This window comes from Giraffa tippelskirchi, chromosome 4, assembly GCF_054371585.1.
Source record: "Giraffa tippelskirchi isolate mGirTip1 chromosome 4, T2T-mGirTip1v1.2.pri, whole genome shotgun sequence".
Classification (NCBI taxonomy): domain Eukaryota; kingdom Metazoa; phylum Chordata; class Mammalia; order Artiodactyla; family Giraffidae; genus Giraffa; species Giraffa tippelskirchi.
The window spans coordinates 31,696,421-31,714,828 of NC_137278.1; the positions used below are offsets into that span (position 1 = coordinate 31,696,421).

Here is an 18,408-nt window from a genome sequence, read left to right on the forward strand (position 1 = left end):
ATGACATTTGTGTCAGTGATAACGTTTACTAAGCAATCAACCCAATTCTTTGCAGAATACCCAATTTTTACTTTAAATATCTCCCTAATCATGCTCTCACATGCCCATGAGAGTGCATGCCAGATAATTCTTAATATCAAGAATTATTATTTATTTGGTTTCCATTTTTGTCAGTTTCCCTTTAAAATGAAAACAGTATGAGTGAAGTCAGGGACTGTATTTTGTTCTCCCCTATATGGCTCAGATGGTAAAGAATCTGTCTGCAATGCAGGAGATGCAGGTTTGATCCCTGGGTGGGGAAGATTCCCTGAAGAAAGGAATGGCAACCCACTCCAGTAATCTTGCCTAGAGAATTCCATGGACAGAGAAGCCTGGTGGGCTACGGTCCATGGGGTCACAAAGAGTCAGACACGACTGGGACACAACTAACACATAACCCTAGCACCTGTAATGGTGCCTGGAACATAACAGATTTTCAGTAAATATATTAAAAATTTAATGAAAAGGTGACCCCTTTGCTGAAGAATATAGAAATATATGAGAATAAATAACAATATGTAAGAATGTTTTAACAGAAGATTTTAAAGGGTATATAGTAAAGTTACATACCAAAGTACACATTCCTGCTTTTATTTCTTTTTACAGCTCTAAGTGTTTTCTAACACTTAGTCCTCTCTACACTGGAGTCTTTATCTACAGTAAAGTAATTTATATAACGTATTATTTTCTATCACCTGCAAGCTCATGGTAACAATGGACTGGCATGCTTTAAACTCACAGATATTCTAGGTAACATATTTGTCATTATTTATGACCTTGCTTAAGAGAGCAATTCAAGTTAATTCAATTAAAGTAATGCTCTGGCTTGGTGTCCTCCAACTGCATGATTCTTTAACTCCCATTCTTCTCTTTCTAAAATTTGTAACATAAAACTTCTGATTAAAGCTCTGATTTGATCAGGGGGAAAAAAAGACATTCCCACACGTTAATACAAACAAAGATTCCAGAAGACTCACGCATTTCTATGAACAGCTGCCTCTTCTCTGCCATGGTCTTCCGCTTGTTCCCACTTTCCTCAATCATCCTAGAGACAAAGACGGATACAATAAACAAATGTGTAAACAAATGCATAATTTGACAATTCCACCAAGTGCTTATCAGTTGGTTGTGGACAGGTACAGGAAACCAAGCTGTATACACACACATTAATAGGATACCAATAAAAGTAAAGTGGAAGCCCGAGGCAGAAAAAGGCAAACTGTTGTCCCTTGATTTGACAGCTTCTAAAATATTATAAAGTCAATACTTAAATGAGCTCATACACTTGCTTCCTGTGCTGACAATATGGGGCCATGTCTTATTTTTAACTTTCTCTACAGAGTCCTGGATTAGTCGAGACAACTTCCCCATATTCCTACTGTTTTACATAGATAAACATGTTATTAAAAATAATTTAGATAATAATTATAATGAAAGGCTGTAATAAAAACATTAAGATAATCAGCTTACACATAAAAGATATAAATAAAATCGTTTATTTTTATATTAAAAAGTACTGAAAGAGGAATTCATGCACAAATTCAAAGAACTCCTAAACATAAGTTTTTAATCACATGACTTACGCTATGCCACTTTGTTTAAAAATAAAACTCTTTCCATGTATTATCTCATTTAATTCTCCCAACAATTCTGAGTGCTGGCATTATTATTATTATTATCCCATTTTATAGATTAGAAAACAGATGTCTAGAAAAGAACACTAACTTGCTCAAGGACACAGAATGCAGAAGCAATAGAGCAAAACTGCAACCCTTTCATTAAACTTCTTTCATAACTTGTGTTTCTAAATACATTTCAAATCTCTAAGCTTAAAAGGCTAGAACACAATAGCCCACTGCACAGACCTTACTGATATAAAATTTGTGACAATTTCAGCTAAACTCTGCCTTACTCTATGAAGTAAAAAATATCTACAAATAGCATATGCTAAATAATTCCCTAAGCAGATTAAACTACTGTAGATCATGGAGTTATTTGCATGACATTCTCAAATGTGTTAGAATCACAAATTAAATGAAGACTACACAAATTACATATCCATTAAAGCAAAGTGCCTGCTGAAAGCTTAGTTATAGCCTAAAGAAAATTTAAAATGTAAATATATTCCTTAACATTCTGGAATTAATATTTTGATCATTAAAACTATCCCTTTCCTAAATGACTGTAATGTTACCAAATCGTAAGTGATGGTTACCTAACAATTTGCCCCCAAGAGAAAACAGTTTTAAACAGAAGGAAAGTAAGCCAAAGACAAAGCAACCAGAAACAGCAAAAAAAAAAAAAATCTAATGAAATCTAAGTCCTAGAGAAAAAGCAAGAGTTGGGACCAGTAGCCTGTAATTATAAAGAAAAAAGGTATTCAAAAACCTCCTCCCTCCTATCCAAAAACTTGGTCTCTCACTGTATAATACAAAGTTTAAATGCTAAACACAAATTAAAATAGTGAATCATAATATCCTTTATAAAATATATAATTTATTATGTTTCTTCTACTTTTTTCTTGAAATCAATTTTTCTCAAAGTAGAATCTAAGAATTCCTGGAGATCCCTAAGTTCTTCAGGACAATTTTCTAAATTTTATTTTTATTTCCAGATTAATCTTGAAAAAATTAATAAAAACATATTGTACTGCCAATGCCACTTCAGAGCCCACATCTACATGTATGAATACTGTAGCACTGGAAGCAAGAGGTCATGTAAAACAGGGATAGTTAAACTAGAGAAACTATACTACCCTGGACCAGATCTGACCTGTCACCTGTTTTTGCAAATAAAGTTTTATTGGAACACAGCCACACCTATTCATTTATCTATTGTCTATGGATGCTCTCATACTACAAAGGCTGAGTTGAGTGTTTTCAACAAAAAGCATCTGGCATGCAAAGTCTAAAATCTTTACTATCTGGTCCTTTAAGAAAAAGTATGCCAACCCAACCTAAAGCAACAGTAATTAATATTGCATTACTACAAATGACTGGCTCAATTTGGTTAGCATGTTCCCATGTCATAATGACAACAATCATCCCACATTCCATAAGGGTTTGAGTTTCACTTCCATTATTGGAAGTTTATTCTTGGCAACTGCCTTATTAATTACTCTAAGATTCATTCTTCATTGCTGTATACATTTAAAATTTTGGTAGATATTGCCAAATTGCCCTCCAAAATGCTGTGTCAGTATACATTTACTAATAATCTTCTCCCAGGAAGTTTTAGATATTACTAAGGTAGTCAGCACAAACTGACCTTGTGCATTTGTGCTCAGTCATGTCAGACTCTTTGCAAGCCAATGGACTGTAGCCTGCCAGGCTCCTCTGTCCGTGGAATTTCCCAGGCAAGAATACTGGAGCCGGTTGCCATTTCCTTCTCCAGAGGATCTTCCCGACCCAGTGATCAAACCCGTATCTCCAGCATTGGCAGACGATTTTTTTTTACCACTGAGCCACCTGGGAAGCCCTTTCTCTCCCATCAAATTATACACCTGCACGGAATGTGTGCTGGAGTTATCTGAGGTTGGTGAAAGTAAATATCACCAGGTGGACTGGGAAAGAATACAACAGAATCCAAAATACCACCAAACAGCTGGTGAGTTTATCCTTTTTTCCCTCCTGAACCCCTGGCTTGAACTCAACACAGCATGAACCCCTGAACCTAGCACAGTGGGACACACACAGAGGAATCTGGGAAAAATCCTCTAGCTACAGCTTAAATAGAAGAAAGAAGTCTAAAGCCCATCCAGAGAGAATGGGAGAGACTTCCCAGCACTTTTTTCCTCTCTCTTCTTTTTCTTCATTTTCTCCCACTCCAGCCAAGCAGTGGCAGTAGCCAAGCAGCGGCAGTATCAATAAAAGCAGCTACCCTGGGAAACTACAGGAGGCAAAAATCTGAAGAAAGCTGTATCATCTAATCAGATGGTCTAATCAAAACCCCAGCAGAATTTTTTGTAAATAGAGACAGTTCTAAATTTTATATGGAGAGCCTAAAGGTACAGACCAGATAAGAAATTTTGGAAAGGAAGAATAACGTTGGAGGCACATACTATTCAATTTTAAGAATTACTAAAAAACTACAGTAATCAAGACAGCATGATATTGACAAAGGGATAAGTACACAGATCAATGAAACAGAACAGAGCCTGGACACAGAGGCACACAAATACGGCCACTTGATTTCTTTTTAAGATGCAAAAGAAAGTCAATGAAGAAAGGACAGTCTTGGTATCAGAAAAACTGGTTATGCTTATGTCAAACAGATGAACCTTGACCTATACCTCACACCATAAATAAAAATTAACTCAAAACGGAAGGCTGACAGAAATGTAAAAGTGTAAAAGAAGAAACCACGAGAGAAAATCTTCATGGTCTGATACATCACTCTAAAAGCACAAAGAACAAAAGAAAATAATAATAATAAACCGGACATCACCAAAATTAAATACTTCTGTTCTATGAAAGAACCCAATAAGAAAACAAAAGCTACACACCCTGGGAGAAAAATATCTGCAAATCACAGGTCTGACACAAGACTTGTACCCAGAAAAATGTATTTTTAGAAAAACTCTCAAAACCAAGCCAACATGGAAGAAAAGCTTGTTATTCAATAGAAGCCCCAATACTGATCTTATTTGTTAACTTAGCAGGTGCAATGGAACCTGCTGATATTCTGCCTTTATTCCATTACCCATACTACTACTCTGATGCATAACTTATCAGCTTCCGGTTGCCAGTATTTGCATTTCTTTATTTGAGGCTTTTTCTGGCCACTGAAGGCTTTGACACCTGCAGTGCAGTCCAGAAGTACCAGGGGATTAACATCCCTGGACAGCAGTCCTCCCACTGATGGAAGTTAATATATATATAATCCAGCTCCTTTACCTATCAAAGGAAATAACTCTGAGGTCATGTGTTCCACTGACTTCCTGAGCTCCCCTTTGGAATTAACTTTGCTCACCCATGGCAACTGATATGAAATACTTTATTAACTACTTTCTCTTCTCTGTCTCACTTCTCCACTCTTTTCTAGGATCTCAAAAAGAATTTTTTTTAAAAAATTGCACTTGAGTCCTTACAGAGCATTTTCTTCTAGGGTAATCCAAAACAAGACAGATGTGATCCTGTGAAACAGACCTCTGAGATGAATTCTGTAAGTGGATCACTCACCAAACAGATGACAAGGATCCCAGTGCTCGCAGTAAGTGGCTTGGTGAGAACCCCTGGTGTGCCGCTGCATGGATAGAACTAAGACTCTTGATGTGGTGAAACTTGTAAGGAATACACTCAGAAGAAGATGACTGGCTTATGCAACAGCTTTAGCATTTGAGAGAGATAGGAGCACCAGGAATTTTAAAGACAATTAAATGGTTGAGCTTTTGTTGAGAAGGACTGATGCACAGAAGAAAGAAAATATCAAGACTTTAATCAGTCAAGTACCAACTCAGAGCAAGCTATGACAGCCAGATGATCTCCATGGCAGCATCTTCTAAGGAACCCTCAGCTCCCACAACTTGAGAGCAGACTGTGCTAAAAATCAGGCTCAAATTCACATTACGAAGGTAGGCAACTTAAAGAAGATTGAATTCACAGTCCAGCCAAGATTCTCCTGAACACTCTGGGGCAGAAGTGGCTCTCCTGTTCTTGCTACAAGGGCTGTCTCCTCGGCCTAAAGCCCACACAAAGGCCTAATCTGAGATGCATGCCTCAAAAGATGCTGACCCACCTCAGAATCTGCCCCCACCTTCCTCCCTGTTTTCAGGCTAAGAACCAGGGCCCAGCTTCATTCACCAGAGAAGGCAATGGCACCCCACTCCAGTACTCTTGCCTGGAAAATCCCATGGACGGTGGAGCCTGATAGGCTGCAGTCCATGGGGTCGCTAAGAGTCAGATACGACTGAGGGACTTCACTTCCACTTTTCACTTTCATGCACTGGAGAAAGAAATGGCAACCCACTCCAGTGTTCTTGCCTGGAGAATCCCAGGGACGGGGGAGCCTGGTGGGCTGCCGTCTATGGGGTCGCACAGAGTTGGACACGACTGAAGCGACTTAGCAGCAGCAGCCTCATTCACATCAACAGAATTGGAAGGGCTGGCCACGCTTTGCATAGAAAAGTGAGGATTCATCAAAACAGCTGCTGGACCTGACGATATGCACCAACAGGAACTGGAAGAACATACCTGGAATTGACAAGCGTTCAACCTGAGCCAAGTGTAAGACAAGACAAAGTCTGCTGACATGGCAGCACTTGGCCCGTAACCCAGGATTTAATGTTCTATAAAAGACACCTGGTACCAGTCCTAACATGCTGTAAGCTAGCTCATGTAAGTCGGTGTGGGGGTTTTGATGGCCCAAAGAAAATGAGCTGAAGATCTGGGAATTGCATGGCAGGGTATTAAGGAAAGACTTTATAGGGTGCTCCCATTTTCCATATCCCCTGACCTTTATTGAATCCTTCTATACTGACTGACAGGATCTGCTTTTCTTTATTTCTGTTTGTTTTTGTTTTGTTTTAATTGACAAACCAGGCTTTCTCTGACCTCTAGAGTCCATTTTGTACTCTGCATGACAGGCCTGAAATACTGCAAAATACTATAAATTTACCCCTTCCCAGAAACAGCCTTAATGATTGATGTAGTTGGCATACACATACTCTACCCACTCTGCATTGTGCACGTGAAAGTCACTCAGTCGTGTCCAGCTCTTTGTGATCCCATGGACTGTAGCCCACCAGGTTCCTCTGTTCATGGGGATTCTCCAGGCAAGAATATTGGTGTGAGTCCATGCCCTCCTCCAGGGGATCTTCCCAACCCAGGGATCGAACCCAGGTCTCCCACATTGTGGGTGGATTCTTTACCAACTGAGCCACCACGGAAGCCCCTTAAGGGGTATAACTCTGAGGACATGTGTTACATGAGCTCCCAGAGATCACTGGTGGGAATAAGCTTCAGTAACCCACAGTAGAACCTGTTTGATAACAAAGCCTTTATTTGCTAACTTCCCTTCCCTCTTCACTTCCTGGTCCCCTACAAGTATCTGCAGGGATAACACGCAAAACAAAATCTCATACTTGCACTCAAATCCTTGTCGAAGAGTCAGCTTTTTGTGGAACTCAAACTAAAATATTAAAGACTTTCCATTTCAATCAATCTTAATAGTTCAGATTGCATAAAATCCAAATGTTTGGGGTACACAAAAATTAAGATGACTATAAATGACTTCCCTCAGCCTTGGGGTGATTCCATTCCAGAGCTTCATGGATACCAATACCTCTATCTTTGTAATTACAATTTTAATAGTCCACGCCTGACAAAGATCTAATCCTCCTACCAAGCCTGATCATATGTCCTTGTCCTCTTGATACAACTTTAAAGATCAGCACTTTGTTGTTGTTGCTCAGTCTCTAAGTCATGTCCCACTCTGTTGCAATCCCATGGACCACAGCCAGTCATGCTCCTCTGTCCATGGAATTTCCCAGGCAAGAATACCTGAGTGGGTTGCCATTTCCTTCTGCAGTGGATTTTCCTAACCCAGGGATTGAACCCATGTCGCCTGCATTAGCAGATTCTTTACTGCTGAGCCACCAGGGAAGCCCAATCCTACCACCAAACCCGATTATGTGTCCTTGTCTTCTGATACGACTTTAAAGATAAATACTTGCGTGAATATAAACACATCTCTCCTCTTCCTTCCACTCAGACTCCTGGCACTTTGCCTTTTCTGAGCTCATAATCTAGAAGTAACCAACACCTCCTTATCATCCACTTCACATACTAACCTTGATTTCAAACACTGCCATTTCCTTCCTCATAATCATGCTCATATCCACCCTTTTTTCCCATTTCAACTGCCAAAATCTTTGTCCACATGAATGCACAAATAAAATTCGATGACGCTGTGATCTCAGGACTCTGCAACCCCTTCTTCCTGTAGTTCATCCTGTGAATATGCAGAGAGATCCACTAAATACATTTATGTACACATGCCTGCTTTTCAGTGGATCCTAATCACTCGACTTACGAACTTCATTTCACCCAATTAAAAAAGTCAGAACACAAAGTGAAATAAGCCAGAGAAAAATAAATACTATACAATCTCACCCATATGTGGAATCTATAAGGAGTCAAACTTGTCATAGAAGCAGAGTAGATTGGTAGTTTCAAGGGGCTGGGGAGTTGGGAAAATGGGGAGATACAAAGGATTCAAACCTCCACTTAAAAGATGAGTTGGGGGTCAAATGCACAGGATGGTGGCTACAGTTGATAATGCTCTACTGCATGCTTGAAATTTGCTAAGAGTGTATATCTCAAACCACCACCATACACACACAAGAAAGAAGGAGCTAATTAACTTCATTGTGGCAATCACTGCACAATGTATACATTTATCAAATTATGTTGTACACTTTAAATATACAATTTTATTTGTCAATTATACCTCAATAAAGCTGGGGGAAAACGTGAACAATATATTTGAGCACCTTTCCACATCAATGAATACTCTTCAAACCATAATTTTGAATGAGAGAATGGAATTTGTCACAATCATTCATCTGCGCCTTGACTGTTGACAATATTTCCAACTATCTACTATTATGAACAGTGCAATAATAAACATCTTTGAAGCAAAATTTAAAACAAAAGAAGAACCACAGTACAGCTTTAGTCTACAAAATGAGAGAAGACTAGAGTCCTAGCTGGGAGAATATAAGCAAAGTTTCTCCAATCTGAAAGGAGTTGAAACTGTTAAATTCCTAGAAAAGGTTATTTAATGACCTAGCCCAAGGCCAAACTGAATGAACGAGTTTTTAGATATAACACCAAAAGCACAATCCATGAAAGGAAAAATTGGATCTTATTAAAACTAACTATTCTGCAAAAGATACTGTTAACAGAATGAAAAGCGCCAGAGTGAAAGATTTTCAAAACATATACCTGATGGAGAACTTGTATTCAAATTATGAAAAGAACTCTTAAAATTCAACAATAAGAAAACAGCCCAGCTTTAAAATAATCAAAAGATCTGAACAGATATCTTATCAAAGAAGTTATACAGATAGTAAACATATGAAAAGATATTCAGCATCATCTGTCATTAGGAAATTACAAAGTAAAACAACAATGAGATACCACTAAACACTATTGTGTGCGTGTGTGTGTGTGTGTGTGTGTGTGTGTGCGCGTGCGTTAGTAGCTCAGCCATGTCTGACTCTTTGTGACCCCATGGACTGTAGCTCACCAGGCTCTTCTGTCCATGGAATTCTCCAGGGGATCTTCCCAACCTAGGAATCGAATCAGGATCTCTCACATGGCAGGCTGACTCTTTACCATCTGAGCCACCAGGGAAGCCCTAAACACCTATAAAGTGAAAGTGAAAGTGAAGTCGCTCAGTCGTGTCTGACTCTTTGTGACCCCACGGACTGTAGCCTATCAGGCTTCTCCGTCCATAGGATTTTCCAGGCAAGAGTACTGGAGTGGGTTGTCATTTCCTTCTCCAGGGGATCTTCCCGACCCAGAGACCGAACCCAGGTCTCCCACATTGCAGACAGACGCTTTTACCCTCTGAGCCACCAGGGAAGCCCTATAAGGATGGCTAAAATCCAAAAAACTGACAAGAATGTCAACAGAAACTCGCATCCACTGCTAGTAGGAATGCACAGGCAGCCTGGTTGGAAGACAATTTACAGTCGCTTACAAAACTAATCCCAGTCTTACCACACAATTCAGTGATTGCACTGGGTATTTAACCAATAAATACTATAAATACTGAGTGGAAAATGTATATTCACAAAACCTGCACCCAAATGTTCATACCAGTTTTATTCACAACTGCCAAACACTGAAAGGAACCAAGATGCCCTTCAATAGGGAACAGATAAACCAACTACTACCTTCATAAATGGGATATTTTTCAGCAATAATAAATAAACTATCAAGTCAAGAAAAGAGATGAAGCTTAAATGTATATTGCAAAGTGAAAAAAGCCAGTATGAAAAAGCTACATATTATATGGTTCCAATTATAAGATCTTCTAGGAAAAAAAACAAACAAATTATACAAATGATAAAATGATCAGTGGTTACCAAAGATTTGGGACAAAGGGAAGAGGAATGAATAGGTAAAACACAGCAAAATTTTTAGGATGATAAAACTTCTGTATGATACTGTAATTGTGGACACTGACACTACACATTCGTGAAAAACAAAAGAAATTTACAACACAGAGTGAAACTTAATGTATGTAAAAACAATGTTTTTAATCATTTAGGAGGTCAGAGGATTCCAGGATGAAATGCAGAATATGACAAAACAATCTAACTGTATTACAAAGAAATGAACCTCACTGAACAGGGAGAAAAGTACAGTGACCTAAGTAGCTCTGGAGTTGAATGGAGTCTGTAAAACTAAAAGCAAAATAAAATAAACATAAGTACTGTCTTCTGGTTTCCCACAGGTTGCATGCGTGCCTATGTGTTCAGTCATTTCAGTTGTGTTCAACTCTTTGCGACCCTATGGACCTAGCCTGCCAGGCTCCTCTGTCCATGGGGAGTCTCCAGGCAAGAATACTGGAGTGGGTTGCCATGCCGTCCTCCGAGGGACCTTCCCAACCCAGGGATCAAACCCACGTCTCTTATGTCTCCTGCACTGGCAGGAAGGTTCTTTACCACTAGCGCCATCTGGGAAGCCCATTCCCAGGGTTATGAGCTAACAATTCTAATACTGTGATGCATGTATGCATAATTGAACAATTAAGTAAACAGATGGCAGATGGTGAAGTGTGAGGTTACAGATAAGCAAGATGAGAAGCCAGAATGATCCAGGTGGTAATGGAATGAACCACAACTGGAGACATCACTGTGAGTTCATGGTGAACTCATATATAGATATACAGTTACAAATAAAAGTGTTTGTAGGTATGTTTATGTACATGCATTAGTATACACATATATATCTCCTTCCCTGATGGCTCATCAGGTAAAGAACTTGCCTGTAATGCAGGAAACACAGAAGATTCGGGTTTGATTCCTGAGTTGGGAAGATCCCCTGAAGGAGGGCACGGCAACCCACTCTAGTATTCTTGCCTGGAGAATCCCCATGGACAAAGGAGCCTGGTGGGCTACAGTCCATAGGGTCACAAACAGTCGGACGCTACTGAGCACTGAGCACATACATGTCCTCGCTCTGGCAACTGAGAGGACCTGGAAACAACAGTACCACAAAGCAAGGAGCACCTTTAGGGTCCAAATTTTTGTTTATAATACCGTTCTCCAATAAAAGGAACCAGGGCTCCTCAGAGAAACGCCTGAGGCAGGAAATACACAAGATGAGCATGCATCGTCTTGTATTGATAGTAGAGAAAGAAGTTCTGGGAGGAAAAAACCATATGATAGGAGTATATCAAAGGGACACAGAGGCCAACTGAAAAAGCTCCCAATGGACAAAGATGGAAAAATTCAGCAACAAAATTTAATTAAGTATTAATAGTATCTTTAAGTTGATACTAACACAAATGAGTGGATAAATAAATGAAGAATCAACAAATACCCCGTGCAGAAAAGTTCCAAATAATCTACACAGAGACTCTGCCCTGAAGAAAGTGGAACATAACTCTTCCTTCCTTAAATGTGAATTGCATACAGTGACTTCCTTCCAAAGAGGTGATGGGGAAGAGGGAAATAACTTGACAGTGGAGACCCCCGAGAAACATTACCTCAGCCAAGTGATAAAGTTCAAGGTCAACAGTGATAAACCATGTTGACAATACGTACACTTGACATGATGTGATGAAAATGGCATTTTATCTCTATGGTCTTCCTACCCAAAAGCTATAAATCGCTTCTAATCATGAGGAAAACATTAGGCAAATCTCAGTTAAGGGGAAATCTACAAAATACCTGACCAGTACTCCTCAAAACTGTCTTGTTTCATCAAAAACTTGACCAACAAAGTCTGAGAAACTGACAACCCTAGAGAAGTCTAAAGAGACATGACAACTAAATGTAATGTGGTATCCTAGATGGGATTCTGGAACTGAAAAAGGCCTTTAAGTAAACACTCAGGAAATCTGAATAAAGTATGGATTTTAGTTAATAATAAATAACATATCATCATTGGTTCATTAACGGCAACAAATGAACCACACTAGTGTAAGATGCTAATAACAGAGGAGACAGGGTGTAGGATGCATTAGAACTCTGTATTATTGTTCAATTTTTCAGTAAGTCTAAAAGTGATCTAAAAAAATAAAGCTTAGGGACTTCCTTGGCAGTCCATTGGTTGGGACTCTGTGCTTCTGCTGCCAAGGGCATAGGTTTAATCCCTGATGGGGGAACTAAGAGCCCACAAGCCAAGAAGTGTGGCCAAAAAAAAAAAACAACTGCTTTTTAATACAATATAGGTAAAACAGTATCTATAAAATTGTATTGTTGGGCCTATACATATAGAATTCATTAATAAGACATAACAGTCCAAAATGTCTACGTATCTAATCACAGTGCCTCAAAATACACTAAGCAAAAACTGAAAGAACTGAAAAGGAAAAATAGACTTATCCACACTTTTACTTGGGAGATTTCAGCACTCCTCTATGATGGATAAAAGTAGAAAGCCAGTATGAATATGGCAGGACTTCACTATTAGTCCACTAGACCTAATTGACATTTGTGAAACAATCCATCCAATAATGACAAAATCAAATTCTTTACAAGTGCACATAAAACATGCATCAGAAATTCAGAAACACTAAATTCCTCTGGAGATAGAAGTAGAATAATGTGACTGCGGGGGGATACCAACTCTATTAGCTTTGATTTGGGTACAGTGTATTATTCTTTATGCTTTATATGTCCTGTTTCATAAAAAAATTTTAAGTCATTAGAGTATATTTTCTTTCCTTTAGTGATTTGGAGGGTTAAAGAGGCAGATCTCCATATGTTATGAAAATGACTCTATCAAAAACCATAACCTCCGAACTTGTATTCAAACAAACAGGAATACTCACAAACTCCATAATTTGGTATAATATTTATTACTTCAAATCCTCAGCAATTTCTTCTGTGAGTATTTAAACATTACTTGCTAACAAAAGATGGATTTTCAGCTTGTCACCAAAGTAGAACTGTTCATTTGTCTATGTATTATTTCAGTAAGTTTTACTAAAACAGGAAGAAGAAAAGTTTATGGATTTTTTTTGCTTTTACTCTTTTTTATAGTTCAGTTCAGTCGCTCAGTTGTGTTCGACTCTTTGTGACCCCATAAACGGCAGCACGCCAGGCCTCCCTGTCCATCACCAACTCCCGGAATTTACCCAAACTCATGTCCATTGAGTCAGTGATGCCATCTAACCATCTCATCCTCTGTTGTCCCCTTCTCATCCTGCCTTCAATCTTTTCCAGCACTGGGGTCTTTTCAAATGAGTCAGCTCTTTGCATCAGGTGGCCAAAATATTGGAGTTTCAGCTTCAGCATCAGTCCTTTCAATGAACACGCAGGACTGATTTCCTTTAGGATGGACTGGTTGGATCTTCTTGCAGTCCAAGGGACTCTCAAGAGTCTTCTCCAACACAACAGTTCAAAAGCATCAATTCTTCAGTGCTCAGCTTCCTTTATAGTCCAACTCTCACATCCATACATGACTACTGGAAAAACCATAGCCTTGACTAGACGGACTTCTGTTTACAAAGTAATGTCTCTGCTTTTTAATATGCTATCTAGGTTGGTCATAACTTTCCTTCCAGGGAGTAAGCATCTTTTAATTTCATGGCTGCAATCACCATCTGCAGTGATTTTGGAGCCCCAAAAAATAAAGTCTGCCACTGTTTCCACTGTTTCCCCATCTATTTCCCATGAAGTGATGGGACCAGATGCCATGATCTTCGTTTTCTGAATGTGGAGCTTTAAGCCAACTTCTTCACTCTCCTCTTTCACCCTAATCAAGAGGCTCTTTAGTTCTCCTTTGCTTTCTGCCATAAGGGTGGTATCATCTGCATATCTGAGGTTATTGATATTTCTCCCAGCAATCTTGATTCCAGCGTGTACTTCCTCCAGCCCAGCGTTTCTCATGATGTACTCTGCATATAAGTTAAATAAGCAGGGTGACAATATACAGCCTTGACGTACTCCTTTTCCTATTTGGAACCAGTCTGTTGTTCCGTGTCCAGTTCTAACTGTTGCTTCCTGACCTGCATACAGGTTTCTTAAGAGGCAGGTCAGGTGGTCTGATATTCCCATCTCTTTTAAGAATTTTCCACAGTTTATTGTGATCCACACAGTCAAAGGCTTTGGCATAGTCAATAAAGCAGAAGTAGATGTTTTTCTGGAACTCTCTTGCTTTTTCAATGATCCAGAGGATATTGGCAATTTGATCTCTGGTTCCTCTGCCTTTTCTAAAACCAGCTTGAACATCTGGAAGTTCATGGTTCATGTATTGCTGAAGCCTGGCTCGGAGAATTTTGAGCATTACTTTACTAGCATGTGAGATGAGTGCAATTGTGTGGTAGTTTGAGCATTCTTTGGCATTGCCTTTGGGATTGAAATGAAAACTGACCTTTTCCAGTCCTGTGGCCACTGCTGAGTTTTCCAAATTTGCTGGCATATTGAGTGCAGCACTTTTACAGCATCACCTTTTAGGATTTGAAATAGCTCAACTGGAATTCCATCATCTCCACCAGCTTTGTTCGTAGTGATGCTTCCTAAGGCCCATTTGACTTCACATTCCAGGATGTCTGGCTCTAGGTGAGTGATCACACCATCATGATTATCTGGGTTGTGAAGATCTTTTTTGTATAGTTCTTCTATGTATTCTTGCCACCTCTTCTTAATATCTTCTGCTTCTGTTAGGTCCATACCATTACCTTGGACGTTGGGTAGCTCCTTTCACTCTTTTTTATGAATAGTAATTAATTAATTTTGGCCACACTGGGTCTTCATTGCTGTACACAGTCTTTCTCTAGTCGCAGCAAGCAGGGACTACTCTCCAGTCGCAATGCATGGGCTTCTCATGGGTGGCTTCTCTTGCTGCGGAGCACAGGCTCTAGGCACACAGGCTTCAGTAGTTGCTGGCTTACTAGTTGCAGCACAGCTGCTCTGTGGCATGTAGGATCTTCCCAGGCCAGGGATTGAACCCACAACTCTTGCAGTGGCAGGTAGTTTCTTAACCACTGGACTATCAGGGAAGTCCCATCGTTTATTCTTAAAGTAAGAAACCTCCAAAAGAAACTTATAAAAATATATCAACTTAATAAATTTTTAAGATATTAATTAGCACATGACTATAATCATACCTCATAAAAGCTTAGTAAGTTTGTCTTCATATTCCAAATGCTTAGTTTTAAAATATCTCAACTGACCAGATTAGCCTCACACTACCATTAAGTAAATACCTTAAAGCACAAATATACTCAATGGTACATATAAACCTATATATCAAAGAGTATTTTTAATAATTTTAAGGGGTTCTGTGTGTGTTTTTTTTACTGATTCCTCTTCCATCTGCTTAGATCATTTGTTTTGTACTTTGCATCTGACTGAAAACAAGCCCATAATATAAACAGAAGTACCAGCTCTGCTTGCTTCCTGCTGTCCCTGTGTCCCTGCATTGGCACTTATATCTTCAGTTGAATCTGAAACTTCAATCTGCAGATTCTTTGCAGGAATCTTTTTAAGCCCTTTGTCTACTCAATCAGCAAGGTTCATATCATGCAAATGAGATAACATTGTACACTCGGAAAAACTCCTAAACCAGACAGAGGTTAACTGTAACACATCCAAACAGGATTTTAGCAAACAAATATAGAGGTTCACACTGTCGGCCCCTCCAGGTGGTCGTGTCCCCACGATCCTCCCCCTGGCTACTTTACTTTCCATACCTGATGTATATTATCAGGTATACAGATGGAGTTAGGTGTTAACCTATAGTTTAAATATCAGTAAAACTGATTGCCCATTTTTTTTCTTGTTATACCCTGCCTAGAGGATCAGTTTGCATGCCACCTACTTTGGAAACATTACTCTTAAAAAACTAAGAGTGAGAAGATGAGACTGTGCTAGGCCTGAGAAGTAAATCAGGAATGTGAATGGTAGAATCAGATGAGGAAATTTACAGCCTAAGTAGTTAGTTAGCTTGGCCTAACGCTGCAAAGCTAGTAATTTTCTAGTTCTCTTCCCACTGTGTCGCATCGCCCCCTCCAGGGCAAACATGAGGACTCCAGGACTGAGGAAAAAACATGTCCCCAAACCCTGGGGCTGGGCAGACCTTAGGTCACAGTGAAACAAGGGTCTGGAGGCCAGTGCAACAAAATGTCTGGGCCCTCATTAGTCCTGTCATGGAAGCAACGTGTTACACTAAGTCCGCAGGCAGAAGTTAATAGACCGCACAGTAAAGACTAAAGGAAAGAAAGCAGGCTCCAAAAACGTTTCCAGAAAGTCTCTATACTGCACCTAAGGGTTAAATCTTTCACTTACCATGGATCGTTTTGTTGATTAATTTCCAGTTCTCAGTTACTTCAAAGCATCTAGGTATGGAAACTTCGTGTGTTAAGTTTATTGTCTCCCAGCAAAACTCCTGTCAGTTTTTCCCTGGATGCTCCTTCAACCAAGAAGTCAGAGATGGCTGAGCTTGTCACTAATAAGTTCTTAAACAGAACTAATCAAATTTCCCTAAAAGAGAATTAACTTCCTTGCTTATTTCAGGAAAATTCTCAACTGTTCTTCCCCAAATACTTTTCTTTTTCAGATTATATATATTTAAAAAACCAAAAAAGCCAGGGAAAGTAAACGTTTGTAAAGCCCTAGAGATTCGGTTTTTTGATTTGTTTTGGTTTGCGGTTTTTTGTTTGTTTGATTTTACAAATCTGAAAAAGTTCTCTGAGTTTCAATAAAAAATATTCAATGACTGCACTCCATTACTACACAGAGCTTTGAATAGCAAATATAACTTCACAGGGCTATAGTAACTGTTTGTTTGTTTGTTTTTGGCCCTGCCTAGTGGCTTGTGGGACCTTAGTTACCTTTGTGTATGTCAGTCACTCAGTCGTGTCTGACTCTCTGTGACCCCAGGGGCTGTGGCCCACCAGGCTCCTCTGTCCATAAAATTTTCCAGGCAAGAACACTACAATGGGTTGCCATTTCCTCCTTCAGGGGATCTTCCAAACCAGGGCTTGAATCTGTGTCTCTGAGGCTCCTGCATTGCAGGCAGATTCCCTACCACTTGAACCAACCTGACCAAACCCTGGCACCCTGCAGTGGAAGTATGGGGTCCTATCCAAGAATTCCCTACAGTAGCTGTTAGATAAATAATGCAAAGCACTTAGCACAATGCCTGGCACAAAATAAAAGCCTAATAAATGTTAGCTGCTATTACTATCATTATTATGATGATTGTTATTGATGTTATTATGTAACTACCCTCCTGAATGATGCCTAGGCTAGAATTCTACTGACAAGACCCCTTTTTCTTAACTGATAGTTCTGATTTATTTAAAAGTATAAAAATATAGAGTTGGAAGGAGAATACATACTTTGTCATAATCAATTGCAACATTTTAAATGTGGAATAGAGAAAGGGTTTTAACAAAACTGAAAGGAGGTAAAGAGGTAGAAATGCAGTGTGCCCAAGCAATCAGAAAATAGAATATAAGAAAATAGGGACGAGGGAGTTCCCCGGTGGTCCAGTGGTTAGAATTCTGGGCTTTTACTGCCCTGGCCCAGGGTTCAATCACTGGTTGGGGAACTGAGATCCTGAAAGCCGAGTGACACAGCTAGAAAAAAAAAGAAAACCGGAGAAAAGTAAGGCACAAAAAATAGAAACAGACACCTCTAGTCTGCTAAATACAAACCTCACAGTTTTTCCTAAAATCTGCCACAGGCTGCTTAGTTCATAAATAGGAAATTTTAGTTCCAAGCAAAGATACTAAACTACTTACCTAGTAAGGAAATACTGAAAGCATATGACCAATAAAGGGTACATTCTTGAAATGTCATACAAAGCTTTAGTTTTCTCATTCATCAGTTCAGTTCAGTCACTCAGTTGTGTCCGACTTACTGCGACCCCATGGACTGCAGCACGCCAGGCCTCCCTGTTCATCACCAACTCCCAGAGCCTACTCAAACTCATGTTCATCAAGTTGGTGATGCCACCCAACCATCTCATCCTCTGTCATCCCCTTCTCCTCCTGCCTTCAATCTTTCCCAGCATCAGGGTCTTTTCAAATGAGTCAGCTCTTTGCATCAGGTGGCCAAAGTATTGGAGTTTCAGCTTCAGCATCAGTCCTTCCGATGAATATTCAGGACTGATTTCCTTTAGGATGGACTGGTTAGATCTCCTTGCAATCCAAAGGACTCTCAAGAGTCTTCACCAACAC

At 39.5% G+C, this 18,408-nt stretch overlaps 1 protein-coding gene across 20 annotated transcripts in view; it reads right to left on the minus strand.

Annotated features, from left to right (window-relative positions):
- The window catches only part of DTNB (dystrobrevin beta), a 233,685-nt gene that overhangs the window by 204,715 nt on the left and 10,562 nt on the right, over positions 1-18,408 (minus strand). For all 20 annotated transcript variants that reach the window (XR_014082711.1, XR_014082710.1, XM_081592758.1 and 17 more), the window contains exon 2: positions 1,017-1,084. Coding sequence is in view for 15 of the 20 variants with exons in the window: in XM_081592758.1 (XP_081448884.1) it covers positions 1,017-1,083 (67 nt within the window). In the remaining 5 variants the exon portion in view is untranslated. The remainder of the gene's footprint in view (positions 1-1,016; positions 1,085-18,408) is intronic.